Source organism: Calidris pugnax, unplaced genomic scaffold (genome assembly GCF_001431845.1).
Source record: "Calidris pugnax isolate Ruff unplaced genomic scaffold, ASM143184v1 scaffold60, whole genome shotgun sequence".
NCBI lineage: Eukaryota > Metazoa > Chordata > Aves > Charadriiformes > Scolopacidae > Calidris > Calidris pugnax.
The window spans coordinates 5787865-5810756 of record NW_015090831.1 but is presented as its reverse complement, the minus strand read 5'-3'; the positions used below and the strand labels follow the sequence as shown (position 1 = coordinate 5810756).

Genomic DNA, 22892 nt, shown 5'->3' with positions numbered 1-22892 from the left:
TTCCTTTGCTGGACAGCAAGGAATTCAAGCACTAATTACACACACTTTGGTTTTATTTTCAGCATGTTTTTTCTGACTGCGGAGCCCATAGTACTCACTCCTCTGCAGGCAAATCCTGCGGGCATCTCCTGCTACCAGAGGCTGTTGAGTTTACACGATGTTGCCAAGGCAACTCTCCCCCTCCGGGGCGGGGGGGGCCATTTTGCTTGGAGGAGTTTAATTCAGAGAGTGGTAGTGACCTATGAAAACAAACACAAGCTGAACTGAAGGGTAATGTTTGAAGCTCTAATCACAAACCAGTTCTCCCAGCACCCAAAGCATAGTTCTCTCTTCTGTTTACCTCCATTTATGCTTTTAGAACCTTATCTATTTCTACATCATTTTAACTTTGCAGTCAGTCTCCCCTCACCTAAACTCCCCGTTACTCATGAATATATACTCATGAAGGTGGTCAGGGGGCTGGAGCACCTCTCCTATGACGACAGGCTAAAAGAGTTGGGGTGGTTCAGCCTGGAGAAGGCTCCAGAGAGACCTTATTGTGCCCTTTCAGTGTCTGAAGGGGACCTAAAGGGGAGATGGGGACTCTTCATCAGGCAGTGTAGTAACTGGATGAGGACTAATGGCTTCAAAGTGGAAGCGGGTAGATTTAGATTAGATACCAGGAAGAAATTCTTTCCTGTGAGGGTGGTGAGACACTGGCACGGGTTGCCCAGAGAAGCTGTGGCTGCCCCATCCCTGGAGGGGATGGGGCAGCCGGATGGGGCTTTGAGCAACCTGGCCAGGCTGGATGGGGCTTTGAGCAACCTGGTCTGGTGGGAGGTGTCCCTGCCCATGGCAGGGGGCTGGAACTCGGTGATCCTGAAGGTCCCTTCCAACCCAAATCATTCTATGGTTCTATATTACACATACGTTTGCAGGCACCCGGCACGACCGGCGTAATGGTGACAAGCTGCGACATCGTCGTTTACTCTCTGGGGTTGTCGTGAAGGAGCCGAAAGGTCTCTGGGCGCATCCCTCACGCAGCTTCGCACCGCCGTGAGGGGACCGCCCCAGCCGGCGCCTCCCCGGCCGCGCCCGTGAGGCACTTCGGCCTCCCGGCTGCGGCCTCCCACCGGGGGCTGCGGGGAAGGGCGCCCGGGGGCAGGCGGGGAGGCTCCGTGAGGGAAGCCCAGTGCGGGCGGCCCCTGAGGCGCTGACAGGCGGCCCCTGAGGCGGGACGGCGGGACGGCCCTCCCCGCCCTCCGCCGCCTTCCCGTCAGCCTCTGCGGCCTGGGTCGGGGCTGGGGGGGGAGCTGTCCCGGCAGCGGCGCAAGATGGCGGCGGACAGCGAAGTAAGTGTTTTCCCCTATTCCTCCCCTGCGCTCCTCGCCGGCTCCCCGCTCACTGCTTCTCCCGCTCTCTCCCCGCAGCCCGAGTCGGAGGTATTTGAGATCACGGACTTCACCACCGCCTCCGAGTGGGAGAGGTAGGTGGTGCCGGGGGGATGGCGGGGGCTCGGCCGTGGTGTGTCCCCCCCGGCCCGCTCCCGCTGAGGGGAGCCGGTACCCGGGCGGAGCCGGAGCCCGGCTCCAGGCTCAGGCCGCAAGTGAGGAGCTGGGTAAGAGGATCTAGGCAAGCAGCTGCTTCCCAACTTAGTGAGAGGTCTGGTTTAATATCTGTTTGCGAAGGGATTAGAATAAACATCTAGAAGGCTTACGTGTTCTTTAAGGAGCTGCCTGATTATTAAAATAGGCATCTCTTAGCTGAAGCCTGTAAAAATTAGTAGAACAACATACAAGAAGATTTAAGGTGAAGAATGCTCTTGCATTTGTAATATATTGTTTTTTTAGAATGACAGCGTCTATGACAGAAGGAGACAATGATTCTAAGTACTGCACTTTACATTAGAATGTATTGTATAGTTTTGTGTCAGGTGCATATTTGAAACAGGAGTATGTGTTAAAACTAATACACTGCAATACCAGAAGGAAGTGAGATCCTATAATCACTCGAAGTGTGCTCATAGCAGTTGCTAAAAGTAACTGTTATCTGAAATGTAAACATAGGAGGACCATTTTATTTGCACAAGGAAGCAACTGTTCTGTTTTTATTGTGATACTTCCTGTGGTTTTCTTCCTTTGGGTTTTTTTTAAAGGAATTCCATAGTAGGACAACATACTGCCTGCTTTTAGAGTGTTGAATTATAATACAAGTTTAGTGTTCAGCACATATTGATGCCTTTTCTCCTCCCAATAGATTTATTTCAAAAGTAGAAGAAGTATTGAATGACTGGAAACTTATTGGGATTTCTTCAGGCAAACCTCTAGAAAAGGTCAGTTACTGCTTCTGAATTTTTCTTTCAGCATTTGAATTACTAAGTAATTACTAAGTAGTAATATAAATACATATTGCACGTATTGCTGTTTTGTTAGGTGTTGCAGATGATGATTTGTATTGGGGATTTTCACCTGTAAAAGTGGCAATTTGACAAGCAGTCGCTGTAAATCTGTTGGTGGGCTGTCTGTCAAACAAGCTATTTCCCTCTTAAAGTTGGGTCTTTGTACAGGGCCTAGTGATTTCTTTTATTCCCAGTTTTGAATCTGGAAAGATGGTTGAAGCTATTTTGAATTTTTAAGGAGTTTTTTTGCCCTGCCTTATGCCTTTGTCACGCCTCACATACTTACGGCTGAGGTTTGCGTTGTACTACTTGTGACTCAGTATGTTTCATAGATGGGAGAGATTTTTTTCAAAGTCTAATTAGCGCCTTTGTAGTGCTTTCTCAGCCCTGTAAAATGCGGAGGAAATTGTTGAGCTCTTCTGAATACTAGTGCAAATAAATTCAGCTGTTCTGGATTGAGTGGCTGCTGTGTTTCCAGGGGAGTTTTATGATTCTTAATTTCAGGCAGGGTACAGAATATTCAGAACAAAACCTTATGTTATCTAATTAACTAGTTTTCAGCTTTAGCTGTCAGTGTGTTCCTACATGACTTCTTTTCTAGCTCAGACCTCTCTTCTTGATTTTTAGTGAGAAGACACCCTTTGCACATCAAAGGGTTGTCCAAGTTGCTTTGTTTTAGTAGGTGAAGAAACAATTACAGAAACAATTCTGTACAGTCATGTTGACTTTTTTCCTAGAAACTTTCCTATGCTCTATTTTTGTTAAAAAACTTAATTATCCTTACGCACAGAAGTTTTGCAAATTATAAATAAAAAAAAAAATTTATCGGTGAAAGCATATTTGAAGTAAATGTTAAAGTTGTATTTGCATAGAATGGTATAGATATGGATAAAATCTCAAGTGGGAAGCTTCTGTCTTTGGGCTAAGTTGAGGATGCATACGCTCGAGAGGCGTAGTTGGGTATGAGAGGATGTATCTGTCTCTTTATTGCCATGTAATTCTGAAGACTCCTCAGGGGGATATTGGGACCTTGAAATGGGCACGGTTATTGGCAGCAGGGATTTTAGTATTCAGATACCTTTATAATGAAGTGCTTTGGGAATTGTGTTTTATTGAAATTAAATCATGCTTAGCTATATAAGAATAAATATTTAGCAGTAGAAAAAAATTAATAATTATTGCAGATCATGCAGGCAGTATACTTTTTAAGGCTTATGAATGTTAACCTAAATTTATGTGATCAAATAATATCTTTTTTTATATGCAGGGAGTATACACCACGGGAGCATGGGAAGAGAAGTCCGATGAAATTTCATTTGCAGATTTCAGATTCTCAATTACCCATCATTATCTTGTACAAGAACCCAGTGACAAAGATGGGAAAGAAGAACTGGTAGAAGGTAGCTTGCAGTTCTCTTACATGCCTGTAAGGATATGACAGAAGACACTTTCAGAATGTGGAATTCACAGTGTGTTGATTTGCTTCTGTGTGAAATTTTCTGGGATCCGATGGGTGTGATCTGACAGTTCTGCTTTTAGTATGTTTTACGTTGGACAAATTGCTAATATTAGTAAATTGTAAGGCAGCTGAACAGATGCTGATGCTCTTCTTGTGTATTCATTTTTCTGACAGATGCCCTTCCTCTGCCTATGCAGGACTTGCTGTGCATGAACAACGACTTTCCTCCTAGAGCTCACTGTCTGGTAAGATGGTACGTGTGGTGCCTCTTGTCCTTAATACAAATAAACATAGCAATTGAAAAATATGTGATGTTGGCACAATCAATTGTATATTTTATTTTTCCATAAAGAGTTAAAGCTTAAGTAAAATGATTTTTTATACCGGATGTAGGAAAGGACTGCAAAAAAAGCCCACCATAGTGGGCCTATCTTTACCTTCTTTATGTATTTCATAGACTAATCAGACTTTTGTATTTGTAATATTTAGATGCAGTCTTAAAAAGGAAAGCTGCAGCACCTTAAGAAATGACAGCCACCATATTCTTAGTGATGCAGATCTTTAGAACATTATAGCATTGTTCTAGAGAGATGGTTTTCATTACAAATAGTTACAGGGCTCATAGACCTGGAAGTCTTCACATTATTTTGAGTACTGTGTTTGAATGCTGCTAGGCTCCAGTAGTTTGTGTTATGAGAATCTGAGAATCAGCAGCGCTTCACGCCCACTCAGTTCTTGACCTCTCTGAAGGAGGTTACTCACATCAAAATAACAGATTCCGTAGTCTGTTGGTGATGATTTGGTTATTCAGGTTATGGTATTTCTAAAAATTCTGTGTTTTAGCTGCTTTGTTAAAAAAACAGTAATGTGCTCTTTTTTTTTTTTTTTAAATTCTTTCTCTTAAGGTATGGCTTACGTGAGTTTCTGGTGATTGCTCCTGCTGCAAATAACGATGCAGTTCTCAGTGAATCCAAATGTAACCTTTTGCTGAGTTCCGTTTCCATTGCATTGGGGAACACTGGCTGGTAGGTGAAAGCATAAACCTTTTCTTACATCCAGGTGAAACTCTGGCATACTGCTATGGTGAGGAAAAGTTATTAAATTCTTAGCAAAATACATTCAGAGTTTGTTTAATTTGCACCATAATATTGTTACAGAAAGATTTAAAAAAGAAAATTTCCCATGAAAACTTTAAAAAGATTGATTCGATGTGTTGCTTATACCCATTATTGTTTAAAAACCTCTAAGGCTTTTAAAAGCTGCAAGAGGTTGTTGGAATAAGTGGGATACAAGATGTAGCTTTTGGGAGAGGATTTTTCCCCTATGTGTGTTAACATTAGCTATCTAATATTCTAAAATATTTAGACTGAAAGTTAGGCAATTTCAAATCACGGATAGGGCTGTGCTTATGACATGACAGTTAGGCATTCCATTTAATGGTGAAATTAACAATATTTTATTTTGATTCTTGTTAAGCATTTTAAACTGTGTTCCGCTAAGACAAAATATATGCTAATGAATATGAAATGATGTTGAAATTCCCTTAAAATATTTAGCTAGTTTAAAAAAGTACAAGGCAGCATGACATTTTCAGTAATCTGAAGTATTCTTGTTTTATAGTCAGGTACCTCTGTTTGTGCAAATACATCACAAATGGCGGCGAATGTATGTTGGAGAGTGTCAGGGTCCAGGAGTTCGAACTGACTTTGAAATGGTCCATCTTCGCAAAGTGCCAAATCAGTATATTCATTTATCAGGATTACTGGACATCTTCAAATCCAAGATTGTAAGTGCATCTGAATGGATGTAACTGATATTAAGAATAATTATTTTATTACTTGGTTGCATGTAGATTCACTTCTGTCTTCTAGGGATATATGGGGTTTTTTTGTGGTAAGGATGAGACACTGCTGATACCAACAAAGTTTTTTTCAGATATTGCCAGTATCTAGCTATAAAGATTGAAAGTGGGTGTGGGTTTTGTTCCTCAGTGTTACCCCTTCACCAATTTTTATTTTCCACTAGTGTGTGAAAGAATGTGTCTGTTACACAGCCTGCTTGTAACAACCCTCTCTTCCCCCTCTCCAAAACAAACTCTGTTTTGCTGTTTAAAAGGAGAGGGGAGGGTTGGGGGAGGGTTTGTTGTGATCCTTTGTAGCTCCCCATAGCTAAGAGTGAAGAACAACAGGATGAAATGGGAGGAGTGGGTTGCTGTTTTTATGGGGTGGTATGGCTGACTGCAACACTTCACAACTAATTCTGGTAGTCAGCAATCTCATCAAAAGCTGAGGAAAAAAATCCTAAATGAAAACCTAGTGCATCCTGGGTAAGAGTTACTTGTGAGTTACCAGTCAAGTGGAACCTATGGACATCTCGTGCATTTTAGAAAGCTTATGCACTTACTTTTACCGGTGTCTTGTTGAGCAGTGGCTTTACTAGTAATTCTTAGGGTGTTGCAGTTCTGATAAAATTAGCTGTAATACAAACTATCATAACTAAGTTCTGTTCAGGGCCTGGGGTGTTTGAGAGGATGTACTCTTTACCTATTTTTTTTTTCTTTCTTATTTTCAAGGGATGCCCTTTAACACCCCTGCCTCCGGTGAGCATGGCTATTCGGCTTACCTACGTGCTTCAAGACTGGCAGCAGTATTTCTGGCCCCAGCAGCCACCAGGTAGGAGATTCGTGTGCTCAGAATAAATTGTTTTAAGATCAGCAGTCAATGCTAAAGAAAATGTTTGTGTATTTTGCCAGAAGAATTGAAACATTTGCTGCATTACTAGGAAAGGCTCCAGTTACAACTGAGTACCATCCCACTCCCTGTGACAGGCTAGAGAGCTTCGAGCTGCTCTGAAATCAGGTGGCTTAGGGTTGTGATGGGTCTTTTGATTAGGGCTATGCCTAGAAATATGCTTTTTTAATAGCATTTAGAGATACAGTGATACATCTAAAACAGGAGTATCTGTTAGGAGAGGAAAGGGTGACTGACTGTGGATCTTAAAGAATTCTGCCCTGAATTCTGTAGGGATGCTTTCGGATTCAGGTTCTAGTAGGTGCTAATACTTCCCAGGAGATTTGTTCTTAACAGACCTATGTATATAGAGGTAGCATCAGAAGATAAATGACAAACTTCTCCTGGCTCAAAGGCAGACAAATCTATAGCAAAAAGGTAGATGTTAGTTCCTTCTTAACACACATTTTATTAATGTTGTGGTATTTTGGGCACAAGGTGGTGGAACAATTAAAATGCTCAAGTTTTATTCTTGGCTTGGTAGTAGTTTTATGTAACAAGGTTTAAGTATTTAGGGCACACTTAGAGGGACAGAATCTGCATGACCCTGGTCTGGTTACTTAATTGCTTGGCTTTCCTTTGCTTTAAAAAAAATTTAAAAATTCTTGGAGTAATCAAATGTGTTTTGAAGAAGTCTGCAGTGAAGATGATCCTTTGTGCTTTGTACCTGAGGAATGTTGAAAATACGTTTAAAGAGAATCCTCCTCTTAAGGGTCAGAGAAAATCAGTGCTGTTTTAAGGGATGGTTTCTCTTTGTAAGTAAACCAAGTTTACCTAAAGAACGTGCAAAGCCAGTTCTACAGATTGTATTTTTTATTAATTCTGCAGACACAGAAGTCAGCGTCTTCTGTAGTCTCTCCTGCCTTGCTATAGTTAGTCACTGAGTCAGCATCCCGGGTTTGTCATGAATGAGTTGTACTTCTCTGACTCTATCTCTTGATTTGAGGAGTTTGAATAAATTCTACTCTTTCAGAAGGTTCTGGTTAAGAGAGCTAGTGGCATAGTGCATTGCAGAAACTGGAGATGAACAACATCATTTTTACTGCTGTTGCTACATGCAGCTGTGGTTTTATGTTCACTGTGAAGAAGTGGACCTGTGCTTTATTACCCTCAATTAGCTCTTCTCAAATAAAGCTGAAGAATTTAAATGTGTCTTTTTTTCTTCTCTGAAGAAGAAATTACGTAATTAAGTTATCCAAGTACTTTCTGTTTTAATGCCTCACTTGTTTTGCATGTAAACAGTTTGCCAGATGCATTTAAAATTAAGGACCAGATGCCATAATGGCATTATTATAATGGCATTACAATACCTTATTACCCATTTAAATTTTTATTCAGTGAAGACTGTCTTCTTGGTTTATATATTTGGAGGATAGAACATGGGAAGTGGCTGAGGATGCTGAGGGCAGGCTTTAAGTACCAGGGATTACAGGGGATCTCCCAGATCATTGGCTTAAGTCTTTAACTGTAGGAGATATAATTTATCACTTTTCATAAAATTGTCAACCTTTTAAAAGTAGTTGGTTTTTCACTTTGCAGAGTTGCTCTTCTGGAGTCTTCCTTTTCTGTTTAGAACTGATTTCCTGCCTAAATATTTTTACGGCAAATTTGTATATATTTATTCTTGTGTCAGCATTGAATCTTTAAGGCTGCCTTTATAGGTATAATCCTTGCCTGTATGAAGGGAATAACCTTCCCTCAACACGGATTAAAGGAATTTTATCTGTCTTTTTGAATGTCCTGTTGCATGACTACTTCCCAGTTTCTACTGGGAACAATTACTTGGACTGCATGCTAGGATTGCATTTTCATAGCTCTGTCACCTTAGCTGCTCAGCTATTCTCTGATCATCCTACACACTACAGTCTTTTTAATTAAGATGGAATTAAGATGATATGCTTCTTAAAATACTCCATAAATTCTGTATGGAAAATGTGTTGATCTGTCTTCAGATATAGATGCTCTTGTTGGGGGAGAAGTTGGAGGCCTTGAGTTTGGGAAGTTGCCGTTTGGTGCCTGTGAGGATCCTATTAGGTAAGATAAGAGTTCAGAAAACTATGTTTTATAACTTCCTTAATGGAAAACGTAAAGATATGTTTTTTTTTTTTCAAATCTTAGCTTTGCCTGCCTATCACTTACTCTGTGCCTAAAAGATGACTTAATTACTCAAGTACTTAACAAAGATCCATGAAAAGTAATAGTCTAATAGCAAATCAGACCATTTGCAAAATTGTCTAATGATATTCAGAGTTCTGGCTCATAAATCTTTTAGCATAAACTTCTGGAGTGCTCCATTTGTATCTGAAACTATTATGTTGAAATATACCTTAACTGGAGATAAACATTAAAAACGGTGTGCCTTCATTCAAGGGCTGGACTCGCTCTCTTCTCTTGCTTTGACGTTTGTAAAAGGCTTACACTGAGAGGGTCTGTAAACTGAGTTATTACAATCTCTCTGTGTCCTTTTCTGAACACCTTGTCACCACTCAGCAAATCTAGGAATCATTTTAATGTATTGGTGTTTAATGCTGTACTCAGATACTTAGAACACAATGCACAACCTCACCCTTTGCAGAGAGTTGAGAGAGTCCCCCATACGCCAGGTACTGGCAAAGTTTGGTGCAACACTGGGTGACGTGCTGGAGAATAACCAATAGAACATATGCAGTGAGAAAACTCATGGGAAAACACTTCTGGAAAAATGAGCTGCAAAATAGATCTTAACTGTGATAGAGAGAATGTTTTCTACCAGCCCTGAAAGATTTAAATCTTGTTTTGTTTCAGCGAGCTTCATTTAGCTACCACGTGGCCTCACCTAACAGAAGGCATAATTGTCGACAATGATGTTTATTCGTAAGTATTTTGTCTGAATTGCAACTATCTAGAAGTGCACTTTGTTTGTTAGCTATTGCAGTTTAGTGATATCTGAATTCCCATTCTGAGGAATGCTAAGGTGAGTGGAGAGAACATCTCATTTGTGAAAACACCTTTTGAAATACATTTCTGTGTGAGAAAATTCTATTTTATCGTAATCTCAGCAGAACACGCATGTCCATTTTTGGGCATATTCTCATGCTAGACTTAAAAGTTTTGTGTATGGCATATTTCTTGGAAAAGATGATAGTGGAATGTTGGACAGCAAAAAGAATGAACCAATTGACATCCCTCTCCCAGAAATGATAATCCAGTTTTTCTGCAAAGCCTCCTAAAGAGGAAGAACAGTGTATTCCGATACTTAAGGAAGAAGGGGAAAAATAAAGTGGTTTATTGTTTAAATTAATACAGAAATGAGTTTTCAATGTCAATACACTTAAAAGATGACAGTGTAATTGTAACTGAATTGTTCTTATGTGTTTCTTATTCACGTTACACATGTACATGAGAACAGGGGCTCCTGCTTGCGTTTTAAGTGTGTTTGTCATGTTCTTCTATGGAATGTGGTGTGTATTATGGCTTCCATGGCCTAACTGACTATGACATTACATTTATTGGGAATTTGACACTCCTTTCTTGCGTACTTACGGTGACAGCACAACACTTGTTTTGTCTTTCTGTTTCAAGTGACCTGGATCCTATTCAAGCGCCCCAGTGGTCTGTGAGAGTCAGAAAAGCAGATAACCCTCAGTGTCTATTGGGTAAGACACCAGAATTCCCTGTCTTCTCTTACGGATTTTGAGCTTGTCAGTTGTGAAGTTAAGATTGAATTGTTGATTACCTGATGGCCTCCATTTCCTCACTCTCCTTATTTTTTTGAGTGGGCAATATCTTGACCTTCCTTTTCAAGAACACAAGCTTTTCAAAAACATAAGTTTCTGTTGTAGGTTATTCTGTGTCTGTGTACCATGAACTTCATTGCTGTTCTTGCTTCACCAGCTTCCAGAGAATAAGCATTTATTGTGTGTTCTCTGAAAATTTAGATTTCCTAGAATCTTTAAATCTTATTAAGTGCTTCTGCATATATTAATTTCCTTAGTTGAGTCAATTTCTGACAGGCAGGTTTGGTATGCCTGGAGAGCTGTACTATTGTCCGTCCTCGCCTTTCAGCTTGTGGGCTCTGAAAGTAATTATTAAGTGCTTCTGCATATATTAATTTCCTTAGTTGAGTCAATTTCTGACAGGCAGGTTTGGTATGCCTGGAGAGCTGTACTATTGTCCGTCCTCGCCTTTCTGATTGTGGGCTCCAAAAGTAAAAAAAATTAACATGCTGCAGAAGTTTCATCTTGCTTTGTGTGAAGAAGTGGATTAACTGCATGCAAAACTGTGCTCTGGAGGGGCAGCTGATAGCTGTCTAGATGTGCGTTTTCCTAAGCTCTAATTATGTGGCTTACAGATTTTTGTGCTTCAGAACAAATTATCACATTCTTTCCGATGAAAAGATAAAACGTACTGTCCCTGAGGAATCACTTTGAGGGTTGGCTTAGTGTTGAATGAGATTTTAATTGAGTAGCTGTTCAGAAACTTTGTTTCTCTCATAGGTGACTTTCTTACTGAATTCTTCAAGCTTTGCCGCCGGAAGGAGTCGACGGATGAGATACTTGGAAGATCTGCATTTGAAGAGGAAGGAAAAGGTAAAACTAAAATCTTGATGATTTGTGTTACTTGAATTTAATTGTTAGGCATTTTCTGTAATGCTCCTAGAAATTTTCTGGTCAGTGCTACATGTATAATTTCTGATGAATTATGTGCTGACACGGTGTAAGGTCATAGGTATAGTGATTAATACTGGATTTATTTAGGGCTCATCTAAAGCTCCTGCATCTGCTTGAACAGTCTTTGTTACTTGTGATGTATTTGTTGGTTTCGTGTCTAAACAATGTTTAAATACTGGTTTGTCAGCAGGCTTTTTACTGATCCTCTGCCTGTAATTGTCTGCAGGAGTGCAGTACTGCTACAGTAGGTGGCAGGCGCTACCTACAGCCAACACAATCTAGGCTTCATTCAGTAAAATAAATCAAGGACAGTCTGGGACTCCTTTGTGACCTTGTTCCTGCTGCTTTATCTTTGTGGCTAAGAACACTGTAATGTGTGGATCCTGAGAGGCCAGGGGTGTAGCTTTGGCTAACAGGGTGTTAAAAATCGATACAAGATAAACAGGCTGAATACGACAGGTGAACTTTTTAAAGATACGGTCTTCTGGGTTTTGGGGGTTTGTTTTAATTATTTTTATTTTATTTCGTAGAGGTTGCTGATATTACTCATGCTTTGTCGAAGCTCACAGAGCCGGCACCGGTCCCAATCCATAAATTGTCAGTCACAAATATGGTTCACAGTGCAAAGAAAAAAATTCGCAAACACAGAGGTGTAGATGAATCACCTCTAAACAATGAAGTTCTGAACACCATTCTTCTGGTGAGTGAGCTGTCTGTGCACATTAAATGCATGTAAAATACAAGTTTCATGCTTCCACTGATGCATTTGGTTTAGAGTTTGTGGCAGAATTATAAATAAAGGTCTCTGATGTCAGTCCCGTTATTTGAATTGCATTATCAGCTTTCTGAAACAGCCCAAGTTATTACAAGTATCTACAATATAAGTAGGATGAAAATAAACTCTGAACTCTGGTGACAATTTTAGTTACAGGGATTGCAGGTGTGTAATCAGCAGTAGCTTTAGGGAGAAAGTGGGAAAAGCAGGATGCAAGGATACATACTGATGCAAGTTTGGATTTTATTTTTCTTCTTTGAAGTTCTTATTTCCTGATGCTGCTGACAAGCTCATGGATGGATTTGAAAGCAGAACCAGTGCTTCTGCAGGAAACAATCCTCCGCCAGAGAATGAAGACTATGTAAGTTTTACTGACTTCACTGACACTCAGGGGAGAGAGAAAGCAATTCTGAGTGTGTGCTCAGATGGACTTTACTGTGGTTGCCCTATGTCTTGTAGTAGATCATTTTTGGAAAGATGAAGTTACCTTTGTGGAATCTCTAGGTAGAAATAGTGATTATTTTGGTGGTGGTGGTGGTGTTGTGGGGACTTTTTTTTTGGTGGTTTGGTTGTTTTTTTTTGTTCTGTTTAGATTTTTCCTTCTAAATTTTTTTCTTCTTTCAAAGACTGTCGGGGTTTTTTTTGTAGCTTATGCTAATAGGCTTAAAATATTTAGGTAATTGTATTATCAAACAGGAAAGAGATCGTACAGTTTTGGAAAAAATGTAATTGCTTTTTTATCTCCTGCTTTCTTTTATTTTTCACATAGAATCTCTTCAGTCAGTTTAAATCTGCTCCTTCTGATAGTCTGACGTACAAACTAGCTTTATGTCTTTGTATGATAAACTTCTACCACGGAGGAGTTAAAGGGGTGGCACACCTTTGGCAAGAATTTGTGTTGGAAATGCGCTACAGATGGGAGAACAACTACCTTATTCCAGGGTAAGATACTTCTTTGTTGTGGCTTTGTCATAGAAAATATTGTTTGTTTCAGGAACAGAGTGAGTTCACTGTGACTTTGAAACATATTGTTTGTTGGTTTTCTTTTAAAAATTGCCAGTGCTATTCTCTATTTTTATTACCCTACTTCCTTTAAGCACTAACGGGTAGGCAGTAGGGAAATGTGTCTGCCCTCCTTTGAAAACTTCAAGGTGTCTGGAGGAAGCTCAAGTTAGAGCACTCCATGGTGGGAATGAGGGTGGGGGGAAAAAAAGTGCTTTTGCAAATAGTTGGCTTCCAGTTTTCCACTAGAAAAGGAAATGAAGTAGAGATATAGTGAGGAACACCTTTGATACATAGTGTGGTTTCTCCACTTTTCTAAGGGAGTTGTTCCCTGTTCCTGCTGGTGAAGTAGCTTTTTCAGGCAGCTGATGCTGTCTCAAGTATTCCAGCCCTTCCAGGTCACATCTGCTGCAGCAGAGCTTGTTGCAGAACAAATGAAGGGTTCTGCCAAGCTGAGATATCAATGTACAGCAAAAATATATCTTTTTTTTTGCTTTAAATGGAATGGACTGGCCATTTATTTGCCATTTTGTACTTTTAAATGGTTACACTAAGAGAATGCAGCTTTAAATATATAGAGATGATTCTACTAATATCACTGCAGTTTTAAAAGTAAAGTCAAAGGTTCTTAAGTTTTTTTTGAAAACAGTTACCCTTTTAACATCCAAATGGAAAACTGACCAGGGAATACAGGGTGTGTCTGTTTTGTACTAGTGGGAATGATCTCTGAGCTTCAGAAAAGACCTCTAAGAAATAAATGTAGATTAACTTCTGGGCTTGTTCAGTCACTGTTTTGTCTTCTGAGATCATAGAAGAGCTGTGTAGTTGAAATGGTGGGGGTGGGTTCAATGTGGATATTTGACTTTGTACTTTTAAATGGTTACACTAAGAGAATGCAGCTTTAAATATATAGAGATGATTCTACTAATATCACTGCAGTTTTAAAAGTAAAGTCAAAGGTTCTTAAGTTTTGTTTGAAAACAGTTACCCTTTTAACATCCAAATGGAAAACTGACCAGGAAATACAGGGTGTGTCTGTTTTGTACTAGTGGGAATGATCTCTGAGCTTCAGAAAAGACCTCTAAGAAATAAATGTAGATTAACTTCTGGGCTTGTTCAGTCACTGTTTTGTCTTCTGAGATCATAGAAGAGCTTTGTACTTTTAAATGGTTACACTAAGAGAACGCAGCTCTAAATATATAGAGATGATTTTACTATATCACTGCAGTTTTAAAAGTAAAGTCAAAGGTTCTTAAGTTTTGTTTGAAAACAGTTACCCTTTTAACATCCAAATGGAAAACTGACCAGGAAATACAGGGTGTGTCTGTTTTGTACTAGTGGGAATGATCTCTGAGCTTCAGAAAAGACCTCTAAGAAATAAATGTAGATTAACTTCTGGGCTTGTTCAGTCACTGTTTTGTCTTCTGAGATCATAGAAGAGCTGTGTAGTTGAAATGGTGGGGGTGGGTTCCATGTGGATATTTGCCCTTCTTTTGGATTTCATATGATTTAAGACCACATGTGTGTAAATGATTCAACTTGATAATGGTTACACTTCTACCTTTTGTTAGATTAGCTAGTGGCCCTCCAGATCTGAGATGCTGTTTACTGCATCAGAAACTTCAGGTAAATATCCCAAATTTAAGAATGACTTTTTTTCTTCTAAGAAAACTGTCAAAATTTTAAAAATTATATTTTTAAATATATTGGGGTTTGTAGATTTGGTTATGCTTGTATTATTGGGTCTGGATTTAATTTCTTGGGAAATCTTTGTTATAGAAACAAGTTCAATGGAATTATTATCTTTTAGAATTGTAAGAGATTTTTGGTGACTCTCCAAGTTTTTCTGTGACATTGTTTGTTTTTATAAGAGAAGTAATTGCTAAACAATTTTTTTCCCCCTTTCACTTGTTAGATGTTAAATTGTTGCATAGAAAGAAAGAAGGCAAGAGATGAGGGGAAAAGGGGGAGCGTGTCTGATCGCTCACCTGGTGATACTGGCAAAGGAGCAGAACACTCTGGAGATAACCCTGATAAGGAAAAAGAAGTTGGCAAGTCTTGGGAATCGTGGAGTGACAGTGAAGAGGAATTTTTTGAATGTCTGAGTGACACAGAAGATCTTAAAGGAAATGGGCAGGATAATGGAAAGAAAGGAGCAAAAGAAGGCAACAAAGAGCCTGTAAACTTAAAACCAGAAGGTCGCCTGCATCCACATGGGAAGCTGACGCTGCTGCACCCAGGAGAGCCTCTCTACATCCCAATAACACAGGTTGGGGAGCAAGAGCTGAGCCAGATGTGCAATATGAATCTCGTGCAAATATGGCTCCTGCCTAGGGCTGTGGAGTTGTGTATAGCTTGTGGGTTATATTCTTATCTGCTGTTAAAATTGCTAAGTGGTTTTGGCCTAAGATCTTGTTTTCCATTTTAAAAACTTGTTGAGGCTGTTAAACTGAAATCTCACATGCTCTTTGTTTTATTTGAGAATGGGTCGTCTTAGCAAATTTCACTCAAACCAGATTTTTTTAAAACAAGAATTAAGCTGTGTTTACTACCTTGAAATTTGGGTTCATTTTATTACAGCTCTTGAGGCATCTTTCCTTCCTGTGAAGTAGAAACTGCCCTGGTCCTTCCACCATGAAGACTTCTAGCTGACTGACCAGAGAACTGGATCAGTTTTGCTGCTACTTCTTTTTCTTTTTTCTTTAAAAAAAAAAACAACCACAAACCATTTCTCAACTCTTATCTAAAAGGCCACAGCCATCAGGTTTTGGTATCATTATCTAAAGCAGGTTTATCATCAAACTACTAGAAATGTTCCCTGACACTGACTTTCTTGTAGAGTGACTAGGGATAAAATAGGAAGCAGTGGTGTCAGAGGAAGTAGTTTGCAATCAGCTATGCAGGAAGAATATAGTATTTTTCATTCCATTGAGAGAAATAATTTTGAATGAATATTGCTTTGCGTGGGTAAAAGTTATGAGCAGAGTGTAGTCAGGCAAAATGTTGTCAATTAATTACCTGCTGACAGTATCAACAGCAAAAATTCTACATTGTTTTAGGTGGATTTTCATCCATCTCAACAAACAAATGAACTTTTGGTGACAGGGAAAATTCCGCTCCTCCTTTCTCATTAAGGGCTGAGTCTAGGAGAGGCTATTTGTAAATTTGTCTTTTTCCATGTTGCAGGAACCAGCACCCATGACTGAAGATTTGCTGGAAGAACAGTCTGAGGTACTGGCAAAACTGGGGACATCAGCAGAAGGTGCTCATCTTCGGGCACGCATGCAGAGTGCCTGCTTGCTCTCAGATATGGAGTCTTTTAAGGTACTAATACTTAAAGAATGCTGTGAGACTAGCTTTTTTCTTAATTAAGCTATCCCTCTTGCTTGTTTTGAACAATTTTGAAGGTTTTTCTGACAAGTTGTGTTTGTTTTTTCTCCACAAAACAGTTTCACAATAGTTTAAAGTTGAAAATAAAAACCCACTGATAAAACTCTTGGAACATTTAAAAATCTTATGACTGTCCAGTCTATTATGCTGTAACCTCCCAGTAAAGTTGCACAACGTCTGTGGGAAGGGAAAAAGCCTGCAAAAAACATACAGTTGATAAATTGGGAATTGAAACTCAGACAAGTCTGTACAAAATGAGGTCAGAACAAAACTGAGCATCAGAGTCCTGAGTCAAAAAGACACGTGTCTCCCTCCCACCGCTTTGTAGTTTTTGTTTAGTGTCTCTCTCACCTGTACTTTCCACTGTGTCTAGCTCTGTAAAATGCACCTTTAACCAGACTCCAAATGGATAAAATCTAGAGACAGTATAAAGAAAAACCAACTAAGACATTCACGGTTCTGTTATTGGGACTCTGGGGAGGTGAACGTAACTTTTATGTAGAGCTGAAGATGTTTTGTTCTTTTGCAGGAAGGATAAGTTACCGCTATTTAAATGTCCTGTACAGCTGTTCATCAAATTGGGACGGGACTAGCTGTGGTTTGGGGTAGTTTGTTCCATTTCTTTTCTGAGCTCTGCAGAGGGAGCTAAGAGCACATACACTACTGTAGCAAAGGATCTCAAAACACAAAAAAGATTGACGATTCTGTCATGAAATAGCTATTTCATAATTTTTTTTAAATTATCGCAATGTTTGTAGTGAAACGTTAGAGATGTGCTGTAGAGTAAGACTACAACATATCAATATCATTTGATTAGCAGTGACTCGTGTCATATTAGATATATATGTAGCAGTTTTATTTCTATGGTGCAAGTGATCTAGAAGCTCAAAATAATAATATAGAACCCTAATTTGAAGGGGAAGTGCCCTCTTGTTACGTACATTGCATAGTAAACTGGGTTTCCTTTTATGTTCTAGACCTATGGATGTATTTATTTGTGTTGACGTTGCATCTATGAAAAATGAAGTTGTTTTGTTTTGGAATGTTTGTGGGTTTTTTTAAGTTCCTTTTGAAAGGAAGAAGAAAAGGTGAATTTTGTTACTGGGGTGATAAGAGATGGAAAGTCAGTGCTGAAAGCATGTTTATGCAGCCCAGTGATTCTTTTAGGCTTGGCTGTTTTTCATACAAGTCTTTAATGGTATAAGCTTATGGATAAAAAAATTAGTGAAAATTCATACTTACTGCATGTATCAGGTACCATATAGAAGTTTGAATTAATGGTATAATTTTGAGCTTGCCTAAAATAGGTGATGAATGTACTGGTTTTGGGGCGATAAGAAGGTTTCTTTGTTTTTGTTGATGGTGTGGGTTTTACCCCTTGCCATTGTCTTGGTTTATGCTTTATTCCCTCACCCCCCCAGGCCTCTTCCCTAGTGTACAGTTTGGTGACTGAACAGAATTCCCTGAGTTTGGGCTCCTACCCTATGCTCTACCCACGGAACCGTATCACCTTCCTACCCAGGTTACCATGTTTTTATAGGACTTTTCAGGCACAGTTTTCATCTCCTCTTCATTGCAGGCAGCTAATCCCGGCTGTTGTCTGGAGGATTTCGTGCGGTGGTACTCCCCTCGGGATTACATTGAAGAGGAAGTGGTTGATGAGAAGGGGAATATAGTAATTAAGGGGGAGCTGAGTGCCCGAATGAAGATTCCAAGCAACATGTGGGTAGAGGCCTGGGAGACAGCAAAACCAGTCCCAGCTCGGAGGCAGAAGAGACTCTTCGATGACACTAGAGAGGCAGAGAAGGTAAAGAGCTCTGGGGCTTGTGACCCTCGTTAGCTTTATCTTTGGGAAGTAGTTTTGACCACTAATATATTGAATTTTCTAATGGTTTAGGTGCTTCATTACCTTGCAGTTCAGAAACCAGCTGACCTTGCAAGGCATCTCTTGCCTTGCATCATCCATGCAGCTGTACTCAAGGTAAAGGAAGAAGGTAAATAACATTTAATAAATTATTAAGTTACTTTAGGCTGAACATGGATGCAGTAATTACACCTTCTTCATTTCTTTTTCTCCTAATAGAAACACTAGAAGATATATCTTCAGTTAAGAAGATTATTAAGCAGATAATATCCCATTCCAGTAAGGTTCTACGATTCCCAAATCCAGAGGAAAAGAAGTTGGAAGTAAGATACTTATACTGGTTGGAGCTGAAAACTTAATAGACTTTTACGCTGCTCATGGGAGCGCTAAAAGAACATCTTTTTAATTTTCATTGTTATTAAACTCCTGCAGGAAATCATCGCTCAGATCATGAGTGTGGAAGCTATCATCGCCAGGGCCAGGTCTCTGAAAGCAAAATTTGGGGTGGAGAAATGTGAAAATGAGGAGGAGAAACAAGATCTACAAAGGTGACTGATTTTTTTCGTAAATATTCTCCCCCCCCCGCCCCGCTTTGTTTTTTTTCAAACAAAATCTGTGTTGGTTTTGTTTTCCTCTGATGCCCTTTTTTTGTAGTGTCAAAATGTAGAACAAATGGACGTGGTAATAATACAGAAATATTAAGGAATCTTATTTAGTAGGTTCCCCTGTCCCTAGGCTATCTAGAGACGTTGGATGTGGGTACCCTAAATGCTCCTCTAAGTAACCATCTCTTTGAAAACACGATTTAATTTAATGGATTTAATTTAATGCAGATTAATTTAATGGATTTAATTTAATGCAGGTTACTTTAATGGATTTGTTTTTATCTTGACAGTACTGGGGATTTAATTTATTTTTTCATGTATGGAAAAGGTATATTTGATGAACTTTGTTACAACAGAGGTAAAATTAGAAAGGACTAGAAATTTAGTGTTTTCTCTAAGTAATATGGAATAAAATACCCTCCCCAAAGTTACATTTTCTTATTTTAGTCTCCTTACTAATTTGAAATGTTACTGAGGAACCATATAAATGCAACATTATGTTAAAACTTCTTGCTGCTGTGCTGAGAGGGAGAGATTACATCTTTGTAGCACACGTTGGGAGCTCAGAGGGCTGGTGTCTGACCAAAGCAACATATTGCTGCTCAAAAAACTAGTCATGTTACTTCTGAGTGGCTGACACCATGAAAGCTTTTCATGTAGAATTTACACATCTGTGTTAGGAGCCTGGGTTCTGTTTATAGTTAACTGAGAGAAGCAATCCTTCCTTTCTGAGGGTGAATTGCAACCCAGGTGTTAATTGGTGCTGCTGCTGGAGCTCAAAGGAAGCAGCTGTATAATCCTGCCTTTCCTGCCCTTCCGTGGGAGGCTGCTGTGTTCAGCTTGGGTTTGACCCACCAGCAGCTGCTTGTATTAGCATGAAAGCAAGCAGCAAGGTAGGAGGGAACAGCTGAAGGCTGAGGAGGGGGGGTCAGTCTTTAGGGTAGAGGGAAATGAGTCAAGGGATGAAAAGGTGATGATGGTGTTTGGGTGGGATGCTGAGAAATGTCAGGGTGTTCTCCTTAAACTTTTAGAACTTGAGAGTGTCTCCCCGTTCTGGCTCTGTGCAGATGGTGCGAGGTGGAGACCTCCTCACAGGAAACAGTTCTGGTTTTAGATCAGCAAACTGGATACAGCTGAGAATTAAACATTCCTTTTTCCTTTCCAATAATTTGTGCCACCAGATTCGTAAACTGTCTCCTGGACCAGCCGGAGGTGTCAGTTATCGGTGCAGGAAGAGGACCTGCTGGTAGCATCATTCACAAGCTCTTTGTGAACGCTCAGAGGGTAAGAGCTTCATTGCTTTGCAAGACACTTGTAAGTTAAGCAGTATAAGGCAACAACTTACCATATGATGCCAGTTTATTTTGTCTGCATATATGCATGTTTTGTCATAAATGTGCTTGAGGATTTCTTTGTGAGGTTCAACATGGTTTTGGCAGTAATAGAACCTTGCAAAATGAAGGAAGAGTAAATAAGCTGGGATGTTAAACAATTAAAGCCAGCTGGGTAGGTAGAGCTGCCATTAATGTTTGATTTACATCAAATAGTAACATCAGTAATGCTATTATGGTAGAATTTTCTGCTTTATTCAAGTTACACAGTATGTGCAACATCACAGCAAGAACAATCAAGTATGTTGATTGTCTCATGTAGGAATGTAGAGAAACACATCATAATACGAAATACTTGATAAGGAGTAACTTTTTAGACTGAGGCTTATAATTGGAATACTCGAGATTTCTTCTGTTGAAACTAGTTAGTTCTTTTCCAGTACAACTCTACATTCAGTTTACTTATTGCCAGTGTTGTATGTATTTTCTGGAAACCCCTCCCCAGCCTGTATTGGTATAAGTATTTCCTTTTTCTCTTAAGCAGTCTTTGTAATAATTGGCCTTAAATTATTGATTTCCAGGCTGCTTAGACTGCAGTCAGTCGCTGTCAGAATTACCCCTGTTCAGAGCATCAAATTATCTAACTGAAATTTAACTGCAGTGATAATTACAAGGTAGCATGGTACTGCAGGCACCTTAAAGCCTGAAATCCCCTTTGGAAAAATATTGTGATTGGATATTAAACACTTGGAAGGTATGGATGCTTTTATAAGAATCTGTATAAAGGACCATTCTGAAAACAGCCTGTGGTTATTCTCAGAAATGAAAATCAGAACGTTTATTTTATCCTTCTAGTCTCTAGGGAAAATCTGGTTGCAAATCTCAACATGTCAGCCAGCCTCACCTTCCCTGTAGAGCCTGAGGTTGTGCCCTGTAAGCATGTGCTTGCCTTTGTAATATCCAGTAATCATGATTTTAAAGCTGAGTAGGAGTTACTAGCGTTAATTTTCGATAAAGATGCATGTAAATGTCTAGGGGTTTGTTTCTTTTGTAACATCAGTACCTAAAGACAGGTTACAGGCACTTCCCACTCGGAGCTGGTCACTGGTAATTTTGACTTCTTAGTGGGACAGGAGGTAACTTGTTACATAAACCCCTCGTGTTTAACCCACCATGAGTTATTTCCGTAGAGAGCTGTTTGGTTAGTACAAGGTGAATGTCTTCCTTGTTTGTTACCTTTTGAACCTGGCTGCCTCTCCCAGTTGTGTGAAATGTCTTGTTATATCCTCAAGCTTTCTCAGGGAGATTACGATAGCAAGTGCATGCTCTTGGGAGTAGAGTGCATGATGTCTCTTAAACCTACAGTCTCCTTCTAACCTCTTGTAAGTCACCTCTGACTTGCCTTTGTTTCTATCTTTCATCCCTGGTTCTTTTCTCATCCCTTTCCAAGCTGACTGAATCTTCTGATGAGGTAACCAACTTTGTCCCTCGTTTCCTGCTCATCTTCCCTAGCTGCATAGACTTCAACCTTTTGGTAGATCTAGCGCAGCAGCAGCCTGGTTTAGTTTTAATCTGTTGTTCACATGTTAAGCATAAAAATAATTTTGTGTTTCCAGAATGGTTTTTTCCTCATTCACAGACTATTTTTAGAGCCTAACAGGTAGTGAAAAGAGAGAGAAATCTTTTTAAAAACAAAACAAAACCAAAATAAACCAAAACCCAAACCAACCAAGCAAAAAAAACATTTCTTCAAGTGACTGTTAACATTTTCTGATGCTGAAATATGTGGCCTTGCCTTTATATTCTTCTTTCTTGCTGTCACTGTGTTTTGTGTATTGAACAGCCAGATGTTTGGGGGATCAGGTAGAGATGGACAGTCCCTGAATGTCACAGTCCTGCACACCAGATCTTACTGACACCACTGAGTGTTCTGGACAGAGATAGAGAGAGATTTGAGGAAGAACTGGGGTAACTACGTGAAGAAGTGTGGCAACTGGGAGAACCCTCTCTGGTTTCCTAGAACTGCTCTTGTGGGAACAAGTGGCACTTGTCCCTGGTGATGTTTCCTGTGGTGCAAGTCCCTGCTCCTGGGCAGAGGGGTGGGAGCAGTGGGGCAGCTGAGGGGGGACGGCGAGGGTTGTCTGGTGGGTTCTGCCACTTTTATTAGGACTTAATTAGGACCCTATATATTTGTATTGGTGTTTGTGTATATATATGTATGTATATGTACTTAGGGGATGCTCATTGGGCCGATTGGTGGGTGCCAGCCCATTTCCAGTATTCAGACTCTCTGCTTAGTGGCTCTGAGGCACTGGGTGCTGATGGAGATCGCACAGCATCTCGCTTGCTCTGCAGCTCACTTTGGCCAGCCTCTCTCTGGCCATGAAAAGCACCTCTTGAGCCTGAAAAGGCAGGTGACTTTTTGTGAAGACTCCAGTGGTGGCAGTGGTTGGTTGTACAAGGAGGCCGGCTTGGCCTGGTGTAGCCACAGCGAGCAGAGGGGAGCGCCCTGCTTCAGAAGGGCATTTCATCAGAAAATCAGGAGCTTCACCTAGGCTGAGCTTCACCATCCACACATGAAGGTTCTTCCATTTGATTGTGCGCAGCTTATTTCTTGACATCCCATTAGTGTCTTGCTCTGTGTACACGTG

The 22892-nt window shown here is 40.0% G+C and overlaps 1 protein-coding gene across 2 annotated transcripts; it reads left to right on the top strand.

Annotated features, from left to right (window-relative positions):
- Window positions 1-1274: 1274 nt before the first annotated feature.
- Window positions 1275-22365, top strand: LOC106887583 (rab3 GTPase-activating protein catalytic subunit). 2 transcript variants are annotated; one of them, XM_014941207.1, is made up of 24 exons: window positions 1275-1331; window positions 1410-1465; window positions 2236-2311; window positions 3645-3777; window positions 4011-4089; window positions 4742-4861; window positions 5457-5622; window positions 6409-6508; window positions 8578-8659; window positions 9410-9478; window positions 10187-10260; window positions 11101-11193; window positions 11805-11974; window positions 12312-12410; window positions 12819-12991; window positions 14623-14677; window positions 14967-15320; window positions 16238-16375; window positions 18021-18248; window positions 18339-18435; window positions 18525-18628; window positions 18738-18853; window positions 20092-20194; window positions 21692-22365. In XM_014941207.1, exons 1-24 carry the CDS (start codon window positions 1314-1316, stop codon window positions 21896-21898), a joined length of 2910 nt encoding a protein of 969 aa, XP_014796693.1. In that variant the 5' UTR covers window positions 1275-1313; the 3' UTR covers window positions 21899-22365. The 2 variants fall into 2 exon arrangements, with proteins under 2 accessions (XP_014796693.1, XP_014796694.1); XM_014941208.1 differs by lacking the exons at window positions 18738-18853; window positions 20092-20194; window positions 21692-22365 and having other exon boundaries at window positions 18339-18422; window positions 18525-18629.
- The last annotated feature ends 527 nt before the right edge of the window (window positions 22366-22892 follow it).

Bases quoted from the DNA above. Each gene is read 5' to 3' on its own strand.
- LOC106887583 (XM_014941207.1), top strand. The intron at 1,466-2,235 runs GTAGGTGGTGCC...TCCTCCCAATAG, and splicing joins ACCGCCTCCGAGTGGGAGAG to ATTTATTTCAAAAGTAGAAG. The intron at 18,629-18,737 runs GTAAGATACTTA...AAACTCCTGCAG, and splicing joins CAGAGGAAAAGAAGTTGGAA to GAAATCATCGCTCAGATCAT.